We start from the raw sequence: 10,786 nt of genomic DNA, 5'->3' as shown, positions 1-10,786 counted from the left end.
ACCACATTGCAGGGTAGTGGGTCATCGGACTGAAATAGTTGCTTGGTGTGCATGTAGTTAGTTAGATGGAAGGCCATGTAGGATGTTCTAAGATTGCCATGTATTAAACAAACTCTCCAGGCTGACTGTCCGCTTTAGGCAGCAAACTGAATGGAAGTGGTCTGAAATGTTGCTACTGTCATGTTTAACATGGGCCTTTGTGTCCAGGATGTGTGGAGCCCAGAGCAAACTCTTTGAACTTTATTGATGCAGAATCTGAGCCAGAGCAGATGTATGTCCAAGTACTGTTTTCACACTCTGCTTTTAAAATGTACTTAGCAATTACGATATGTGACCTGGCAAAAATTTACTGCCACAGGAACGTGCAAAGATCACTAATGTTTAATCTTCAACTGGAGAAGATGAGTAGTCCTCTATTTGACTGAGATTTTGGTGTCTCTATAGCACTGACACTTAAAAGAAAAAAAAAAGAGTCAGTTTGTAGGTGATCCAGCTACAGCATTCAACACTAAGATCGGAAAAAGACAACAGTAATGCTAAAAGCTTATCCTCCGCGCTCCTTGGCGTGCTAAAAATTGTAAAAAAACCCAGTTTGTACCCTAATTGCTCCGCGCCCTCCTCTCTCACCCCCGCCTGCCTGCTGCCGGCGGTGGGGGGCCGGGTTATGGCTGCCGGGGCGGTTACCAGCTCAGGGATTCAGGGGGGAAACCCCCAAACGCAGGAAGGTATTAAAGACCCCTACGAGGAGGCAGGGCGTTGGGAGGGGGCGGTCTGGAGAGCCCGGCCGGGCAGGGAGAGGCCTGACCGGCCTTAGCAGAGCCCCCGGCCTCCGCCCCGTTGCCGTCTGTGTCTGTGTCTGTAGGGGGGTGCCTGTACTCACCCCCACCAGGGCTCCGTGGGCCCGGAACCTTTGGGCGCCGGGCCGGTGCGGCGGGAGGACGCGTTTAGCTGTTACACCGCAGGTCCCTCGCCCTCAGCCTCCCTTGCGGCTTCTCTGCCGGGCTGGTGATGGAGGCGCTGGCCACGGAGCTGGGGGCTCTGACTCCGGAGCAAGCGGCGGCTCCTGTGAACACGGTGGAGGTTAGCGGCGGGCGGGCGGGCGGCAGCGGGGGGCGACGGGCCCTCCCGGAGGGGAGCGGGGCTGGGGGGAGCTGAGGTGAGGTGGAAGGAGACCACCTCTCTCCGCGCATGCGCAGAGCGCCCCCCACCTGCCTGCGCAGGTGGGCGCGGGGGGGTCTACGGCGCATGCGCGGCGCCTCTCGGCGGGGCGAGGCGGGTCTGTACCTCAGGGAGCTGAGCTCGCCCTCCTGAGGGGCGGCCGCCGTCCTCTGTGTTTGCCCGGCCTGTATCCTGCAAACACGGGCAAAGAGGTGTTTGTCCTCGGCGGCGGCTCCTTTAAAGGTTGCTAATTGCCTCGCGTGGGGAGAGGGAGGAGACGAAGGCCGTGCTTCAGGTCTCTTTGGCTGGACTGGGCTTTTTGTGTAGAAAGAGCGTGTCAGACATGGAGCCCGAGAGCCCCATGCTGTGCTTTGCTATGAATTCCTCTACGTGCTCCTGCACTGTGAGGGGCAACGTTACACCACAACTACAGCATTGCCATGTACTTCTAAATGCTGTGTCAAACTAAGACGATGAGCTGCTGATGCTCTGTGACTACCACAGTGTACTCTCTTCTGGATCTAGGTGATGCAGCCTCATTCTGCGCTGTCTGGTCCTCCTCGCCTTTGCCCTCCACCTGCATCTCTCATCCCAAATGTGGGGTGGGCTCCCCATGCCATGGGGGGAGAAGGTGGGGCTGATACAGGGTCATGTTCCCTGTGATCATCAAAGAATAGAAATGGGGAAAAGTTTGTAGGAACCTTGATATGCTTACACTTGTCAGTACTTTGTTTAGATAGTTTTGCTAATATTTGTAGGAGTTAGGGTACTGGTAGATTTTACAGAGACTCACGTCTGCAAGTGCTGCTCCCAGGACTGAGATTCTTGCATGTATTTTGTGAAGTAAAAGTTGTAGCAAGTCTTCCCTTGCTAAGAATATAACCTACAGTGTTAACAGGAAAAAAAAAAAGTTATTTGTACTTAAACAAGGACATGATAGTAGGGAATTTTCTAAGAAATATGTATTCTCACATAAGTTGCTTTTAGAAAAGACAATGTCCCATTGTGTCCTGAGTAAATACGGCATAGTACGTATGGCTTACCAGGATGATGCAATTTATCTCCCTGTTTTGTTTCTACTCATCTAGGTTGGCTTTAGACAGTCTTTTTTTTTTTTTTAGCGGATCTGATTTTAAATAATGTTGCTGTCTAATAATTAAAAACAAACAAACAAAAAAGCTCAAGCATCTTAGATGTTTGGTCACTCTTTGGAAAGATATTTCAAACTGTTTTTTGTTTTCAGGAAAAATGGAGACTTCTTCCAGCATTTCTAAAGGTTAGTGTTATGCACTCATTTCATGGCATGAATACTTAGTCTCCTTCCTAACTTTACATTACCCTCTTCTAACTTTTGCTGTTTCCCAGAATACCTGTCCTCACCTTCTGTGTGGTTTTTGCGGGTTTGTTTTTTTTTTGTGGGGGGGGTTTTTTTTTAGTTCCATGCAATTATGGGTAAACTTGTTACACAGATTGGGTTCTTGGTTAATTTACAGATTAATTTGTGAAGACATTGTTTTAGAGGTCGGCATTTTTGTATGGCTGTTCTCAAGGAACAAAGTATATATGTAATGTTTCTAGATTATTTTACTGTTGTAGTGGCACTCAGAGACCATATTCATTGTCTTTATATAAGACGGTGGTGTTAGGTTTGTAGTTGTCTTTGTCATAGGAAGCATATAACCACAGATCTGAGTTCTGCAAAGGCTTAAATATATGTATAGCTTCCCTCGTGAAGTCAGATCTTGACTGAACTCAAAGATTACTAGTGTCTTAATTTCAGTGCTACTCATATAATCTTGTATTAGTTGAAGGCACAGTTCTATATAAAATGCCATTGGATGTAATAACAGGACTAGTTGGAACTGAGGAAGGAGAAAGGCAGTAATGAAATTTGTATCATAAAGGCGACAGGTAAAGTTTGTGATGTACATAGGTACCTTCAGGGAATTGCAGCCACCTTTGCACCCGTCGTCAGGCTTCAGAAATGTTGCCCACTTCAGCAAGGTTCTTTTCTGCCTCACTTTGTTAATTCCTTTCCTTCCCACTTTCAATACGTGCACTCCTCTCTTCGTTGCATCCTTGAGTGTTTGATCCTAGCAGGAAAACAAAGTTCAGAAGTCAGTTACAGATTGTGTACATGTTCACTTTGGTTGAGGACTGTGAAGATGCTTCAGGGCCCTAATGAATCCTGTTTCTGTGTCTCTCCTAGCAACCACATGAATTTCCATCATGAGCTTGAGCTAGTGATATTGTCTGAATTCTTGAGACTGTGAAAAAGGGAGGGGTGCTGATTGTGCGGTGCAATTTACTGTGTGCTTTATGCCAAGTGTATCCATCCCGCATTATTTCCAGCTGGTGAGCCCTTTACTCTAGGGCTGCTGATGGTGGTCTGGCCTTTCTGTTGCATGTTAGTTTATTTATGCCAACAGTGATACAGTTATACAAAGCTGATGTTGTGCATTACAGTTTCTATGGTGGAGTTTTCTTTCAATAAAGCTGTAGATATTGCCTCATAAAAAATGGAAAGAACTACCAGCCTGATTTCTAGACATTAATAAATCCATAATATTTTCTTGCCTATATCATATGACATGCAATGTTTTTGTAAATTAGGGAAACTCTTATCTAAAGAATTTTTCTCTGGAGTCATTCCTCCTTTGTCTTAACCCATGGAGGCTTCACTAAACAGCTGGATTTGTCATTCTAAGCTTCCCATTTCTTTCTAATAATTGCAGAATGAACTGTTGCCTATCATGTAAACTATATAAATGCATGTTTTCTGTATGAAGTTTTAAGTCTTGTAACGTGTTAGTTGTTACAGGATGTTTCAAAGCTTAAAGCCCTCTGTGAGCATGTAAGCATGTGTCTCGATATCAGCTAGCACTCCTTCCTTTTCAAGGCTGGATTTTGCACTGTAGTTAGGGTAGTTACACCTTTTATTTCTGCAAACACCAATCTATTAAGAAAATGAATGCTTCTTTTAGTATTCCTTCACGCCATAATCTTTCTTTTTTTCTGTAATCCCAGATCATTTTACTTAGTATAATCTCCCTTCTTTTGATTGCTTTGGACACCTTAAACTCAAATCCTTAAAATGTACCATATCAATTCATTACCTGGGGGAACGGGGTACTGTTTATTCTGTGTGATATTACCCCAGGCATGTTCTCTCTCTTCCTGCCTACAAATCAAACTCAGATTTCTTATGAATGTCCTGCCCTCCTGTGACTGTTTCCTTGCTTATTGACTTCTCTCTTTCACATCCCACTTCTGTTCTGTCTCCCCTGTCTCATTAGCCCTCCCTCTCATTCTTCTTTATGCCAGCTGCTCTTGTTAGGGTGCAAACAACTTCTTTCTCAAGTAGCACATATAGTTAATTATACTATAAATGATTAAAATTATTTCAAAATAATGGCAAACTGATAAAATATTTTGACTTGCAATGGCCCTTGTTTGTTTATATGAATTTCAAAGTCTATTGGGTGTTTACTTTGTACAGTTACTGAATTACTTTTCTGACTCAGAGAACAATGATAGCTGTGGTGTAAACCTGGAAATGTACAGTGTAGAACCTGACCAATCATCCAGGCAGTTCTCGGAAGTTTGCCAACTGAAAGAATTTAGCACAGAACCAAAAGCACTTATAAATGCTTGTATCTTAATTTCTGCCTTGTGTGATTAATGTTATTGAACCTAATTTTATTTGCTGCATGCATGTATTTTCCAGGTGAAAGGACTTGTGAAGCAGCACATAGACTCATTCAACTATTTCATCAATGTAGAGGTATGCTTTCTTGGTGGGAAGAGAGTGGCTCTTAGTACTCAGAAAAGGCACATGATTCTATTTTTATTTTTTTTTCCCTCCAGATAAAGAAAATCATGAAGGCCAATGAAAAAGTTACAAGTGATGCTGACCCAATGTGGTACTTGAAGTAAGCATGAAATGATTTCTATATCAGTAGTAGCATGTGTACTATCTCATGGGTTTGTTATTGGCTATAAAATAGCCAATGGCTGTGTAGGTATAAATCAAGAGAGTATTTTCCATGACTTATCTCTTATTTGGAGCATTGAAAGATGGGAAGATTTAAAGAATAATCATGTGAAGCAGACTTAATAGCCAGCTGTTAACAATAGCTTATGTTACCATTTTTCTGTAATTTAGTAATCTCAGATGAAAATGGGAATTTCTTTTTGTCTATTTGCAAAGGTAACTTGGGGTTTATTGCATGCACAGTTTAAATTTTAAATAACTAGAACACAGCTCAAATATACTGAGTTACTTTGGGAAGAATCATTGCTCACTATTAATCAACTTAAGTTCATCAAAGTAACTTCATTTTTCAGTATACGTAGAATTCTGCTTCCTTCAGGTCACCTGAAAAATATTTGGCTCATTACTCATTTTGGAACTGTTTGTTTTACAGGTACCTCAATATCTATGTGGGTACTCCAGATGTGGAAGAAAGCTTCAATGTGACACGACCTGTATCGCCTCATGAGGTATTAACGTTTGCATCTGTCTGATCTTGGGAACATCTTGGGTAGTAGCTGCATGTAACTTTATTTTGAGTACGTGCCTGCTGCATTAGGTGATGCAATGCATTTGACCATCACTGTATAAAGAAGTCTCAGAGATTTAAACATGATGTAATAAATATGACATTTTTTTCTTTTACTTTTTTCTGATGTGCGAATGGCTGTATTCAGTGTTTCATGGTAGCTGTATTTGAGTGGGTTTCCATGAAAGTAGTGAAAAGTACTTCTCTTGCTTAATCTTGTTGCTCTGCTTGTGACAGAGCTGAAGTCCTCACACTACAATGTAGTGTTCTTTGATGTTTTTATTAACTTCTTTTTAATATTAGTCCAGCTACTGTCTGCACCATAGGTCACTTCAGTCTCCCTTTCCCTTCCAGTCTTCTTTGGGAATGCATCTCTCATTTTTTGCTCACAGTTTTTAAGTCTGAGTCATAGAGCAAACATGAAAACTGTGAGCAGAAATGGATGGAAGTTGATAAAATAATAAGAAACTGCAAAAGAGCGTTAACCTTATGGGGAACATGTTTAACTTCTTTGCACTGCTGTAACCATGTAGGTTAACAAATGGATTGTGTAATTCTGGAATAAAGATGCATGTCGGAGAACAAATGCTGCTGTGACTGACATCAGAGTCTGTTGCTTTTGGCAGGGTATAGGGTAGATTCTGTACATATAAGAAAGCAATAAACTAAGGTAAGGTTTGGACCTTGCAGGATTGCTTCCAGGTATCTAAAGCCATTCACTTCCCTTCAGAGATTGGTCAGGAACGAAGTATTCCTCTCCTGCTGCTATGCTTTGAGATTTATACCGCTGCAACAGAAGTAATGACAACCTCTTTTTGGCCTCAGAATGGGAACTGAGCTTGAAACTTGCAACTTTTTTCCCCCATTTACCTACATATAGCCTGTTGTCAACCTAATAAATCAGTTCATCTATCAGACACTTTTTTCCTTGCTATATAGACTTGATACTTGGAAGTTGGATTGGTGGGGGGGGGGGGGGTTCATGTAGTGTACGTGGCACACTTTAGATTCTGTCACAAAACACATTCAGTGCTTTGGAGAAATTCTGTTTAAAAAGCCATCTAGTGGCTGCCTCTTGTGCATAGCCACGTTTTCTGTCTCCAGTGACCTGACTCAAATCTCATTTAACTCGATGGAAAGATTTTAAGTAAGGCCAGTAACTCAGCCATCAACAGTGCAATTAGATGTAATACAGGACAGTTCATGGATCTCACAAATGTGTAGCTAATGTTGAATCACTAGGTACAAATGTGCACAAAATGCAGTGGGAAGTATTTTCTATGTATGAATGAAATTGCATGCAAAAAATTGTTTGTAACTAACAACTCGTATCCAAGAGTGAAGGTATTAAAATGCTTGCTTACTGTATAATTTTAAAGTATATGAGCAGAAGAGGGCAAAATAAATGCTTCATAGAGCATATTGACCTTTAATTTAGAATAAACTATTCTTGCATCTCAGGTATATCCTCATTGATGCTTAATGCTAGTGCATCATTTCCTCTTTTTTTTTTTTTTCAGTGTGTTACACGTACATGAAGGCCACAGTTATTTTCTTGAATAGGATGCTGATCAGGTCAAACTAGGGGTGCAATTTAAAAAACAAAAAATACCAAACAAAACAAAGGAGATTGGATACTTATGAGTATGTCATTACATTTCTCTGTTAGAGGCTTCCCAAAGACACCTAAAATGATCAGATTTTCATAAGGGTCTTGAGTATTTTACCTATTTTCAATCAAATTTGGGAGTTGTTATATCCTTGGTTTCCTTGAAGATCAAGTTATGCCTGTCTTTGATCTCTAAGTGTCTAATGTAAGGAGAAGTTACATCAAAGAAGGCAATACAAAAATACAAATGCTGGAATATTACAGTATGTAATTCTGATTTTATATCTGTGTCTTGTGTGGACAAAGCACGCACAAAGAATCCCAAAGCCTTTTTTCCCCTAAGTAATAGTAATGAAGCTATCTAACTCTCCTTCTTATGCAGTCCTTATGGGAGTTTCATCAACTGTTCATACAGATGAATTTAAAGTAATTAGAATGAAATATTCTCAGTTACTTTTAAATTCAATGAAATTGCTGGGAGCATAATGGGACCTAGTTTCCTACAAGTCACAGCTTGAAAACTGCTGGTGCACATCGGTATTTTATTACTAGGGAAGTGGTTTACTTTTTAATGTGGAGAGAAGGAGCATACAGTTTGCAATGATTCTTGAGGCATATTTTTCCATACAATTGCATCTTCAATGCACAGCACAATCTTAACTGCCTTTTATTAATGCATAATCAATACACTGAAAGACTATAGAACCATAAATGTACAAGTCTGAATACTGATAATCCTGTAATCCTGGAGCTCAGAGGTATAGAATGCTCAGTGAGGTCACAAATGACCTGCTGTGAGTTGCTCAGTTGTATTCAGCAAACGCAGTAAACCTTGTCTTGCATGAAGATATGCAATACCTTAAGGGCTAGCAACAGAGTCATAGAGTGAGGCTGAGGAGAGCAGACCAGAAAGATTGGATTAGAAATGATTGAGCCTTGAGCTATATAATGTCCTATATATGTATATCCTGCTTCTCTTGCTATCTGAGGAATTTGCAAACCAATTCTGGGAATCTTTACAGGAGGGGATGCTGTAGTGAGGCTTCTGTAAGTCATCTTTAGAAACGGTACCACACAGTGAGATTTTCTCATTCTATTAATAAGGTAGCACAGTGTCTCTTTTACTCTTGTGTGTTTACCTTCTATCAAACTTCATATGACAGCACAACTCTTCAGCTGTTGAGAGTCTTCTTACAGAAAAGTCCCTGAGCTGAGCAGTGCTCTCGGAGCCTGTGGCATAGTATGGTCTTTGTGTCAGCTCTGCTGATTAGGCCTGTTTGTTTACTTGAACAATTTAGAAGTTATGTTCTGCAGTGCTGTCATCTGAAGACACAGATCCACTAGCTGCTTTTGAAACATCACAAGAATTTTATTTGGGTTTTTTTGTTTTGTTTTGTTTTAAACTGGAGACTCTGTCAAACATAGTTCAGGTACCATGAAGAGCTTGGTCAAGCTTCGCTTTGCTTGATTTCTTTGTGAGGACTTACAGGAGGCAGGGCAAACATGGGATGTTTTAAGAGAGACTCTTCAGTTTGTAAGCTAACATCTAACCACGTGACTGTTCTCCTTTTAGTGCCGCTTGAGAGACATGACTTATTCTGCCCCGATTACAGTGGACATTGAATATACACGAGGTAGCCAGAGGATCATACGCAATGCATTACCCATTGGCAGGTAAGATACTGTACGTTGAGCTTCTGGTATTAGTTTTTATTTGCTGCTTTGTTGGGAAGAGTTTTTACTGCAAAATAAACGTGGGCTAACCTTACTTCCTTGTTAAAAGAAACAGTGAGCATGCAAATCTTGATGAACAGCTCTTCAGGATGGGATTGTTAGGTTCTGTTACAAGATTTCATTTTGCAAAAGCTTTTGGAAATCTGTCTCCTTCCAAAGGATGGATGATGTCTATGTTTGTATTGATACAAAACCAAAGAGGGAAATATATGAAAGAATACTGAATCTGCAAGTTGCATTATTGCAAAATGAAAATAATCATGTTTTCTTTATAGCCAAATTACTCAGTCTTTCATACATAATATGTAGAGATGCATCTGTGGAAGGTGGATGGTAAAACCAGCAAAGCAAGCTTTAGTTCTTCTGTACAAGGTTAATCTCTCTTTTAAAATTGGTTTGGTTTAGAGCCAAGGCTGAGCTTTGTGGAGAAATGTGAGGATTTTTTTCTGATTTTGTTTTTCTAAAGGCTGTCAAATGACTTGAGGTTATTAGTATTGTGAAGGATATGTAATTTCTTAAAGAAAAAGTAGTGTGCCTTAGGGAGAAAAAGAAGCTCTTAGCCATACCAAAAAGGCAAAATACCTGGCAGTTCTAGAATTTATTGAAGGCAAAATTCCGTTTTAAAGGCAATAAAGATGTCTGTCTTTTGTAGACAAGGTTTCTTAAAGACCGACCCTGCGGGCTTTGAAGGTCGGTGTCTTACAGAGATTGTTTACTGTGTGACTGTGCGTCTTACCAAAGGTGGAATACTGGCAGGAAAGAGAAGATAGATACCTAAGGAGCTACCCTTCTTGTAGTGAAGTTTTAAGTTAGTATATAAAAAAAATATACTTTAACTCTGTTTTTAACTCCTAAGCATGGAAATTGTTTTTAATTTCTTGGAATACTTTTCCACCACTTCATGTTGCTTCACAAAATGCTTGCTGCAGGCTTCTGTACAAAGGCACCAGAGAAATCAGAGCTACTACTGGGGAAACTTCATACCTAGGTTATGCATTAGAGGCAGTATCTGTCTGCAGCCATAATGTGTGATTGCTCTGTGGGAAATCAGATCTGAACTAGCTTTTTCTAATTAAAACTGGTAACAGTGGATCCGCAATGGCATGTTCTTCAGTGCAGACTGTACTGGTTTTGGGGACCAGGAGTCTTTGTACTAGTAATCATTGGCCTTGGTGACAGTGCTTGTCATGGATGCCTGTAGTAGCTGCATAAAAATTAAATAGGAAGTCTTCAGTCTCTGCCGGTAGATGTCCATTTTCAGGTCTCTCTTTTCAAACTACATGTTCAATGAAATAAGGTGGGATTAAAGGAAAAAAGTGTTGTTCATAGCTTGAATGTATTCTAATTACCTTACACGTGTTTTCTCCAGTTTGTTCAGCATGGTTTTTGTTCTGAATTTGACTATTCATGTTTTTCTATCTGAATCTAAAGTAAAAGTGTGCCTGGTTTTCTTGCAGAATGCCTATAATGCTGCGTAGCTCCAATTGTGTTCTTACTGGGAAAACTCCAGCAGAATTTGCCAAACTTAATGAATGTCCTTTAGATCCAGGTACATTTGCATTCATGTTCTTTTTTCCCATCTGTGCTTTTAGTTTTAAATCTTTTTCAGCAAAGAAATACCCCATTGGTATGTTTCCTGCCACTGTGAATTCATTGTGGGAACTTCTCAAGTGTATGCTTGTAACCAAAAGAAATCAGCAGGCTTTTGAAAATAGTAAGAAAT

At 40.6% G+C, this 10,786-nt stretch overlaps 1 protein-coding gene across 1 annotated transcript in view; it reads left to right on the top strand.

The window, feature by feature from the left end:
* Positions 1-898: 898 nt before the first annotated feature.
* The window catches only part of POLR3B (RNA polymerase III subunit B), a 79,846-nt gene continuing 69,958 nt past the window's right edge, over positions 899-10,786 (top strand). The window contains exons 1-7 of the mRNA XM_069807401.1: positions 899-1,080; positions 2,402-2,434; positions 4,886-4,942; positions 5,026-5,090; positions 5,586-5,661; positions 8,903-9,003; positions 10,521-10,612. Of these exons, the coding sequence (XP_069663502.1) occupies positions 1,009-1,080; positions 2,402-2,434; positions 4,886-4,942; positions 5,026-5,090; positions 5,586-5,661; positions 8,903-9,003; positions 10,521-10,612 (496 nt within the window). The 5' untranslated portion in view covers positions 899-1,008. The remainder of the gene's footprint in view (positions 1,081-2,401; positions 2,435-4,885; positions 4,943-5,025; positions 5,091-5,585; positions 5,662-8,902; positions 9,004-10,520; positions 10,613-10,786) is intronic.

Source organism: Haliaeetus albicilla, chromosome 19, assembly GCF_947461875.1.
Source record: "Haliaeetus albicilla chromosome 19, bHalAlb1.1, whole genome shotgun sequence".
NCBI lineage: Eukaryota > Metazoa > Chordata > Aves > Accipitriformes > Accipitridae > Haliaeetus > Haliaeetus albicilla.
Note: the sequence above shows the minus strand (reverse complement) of the source record. Positions and strands in the feature narration are given on the sequence as shown.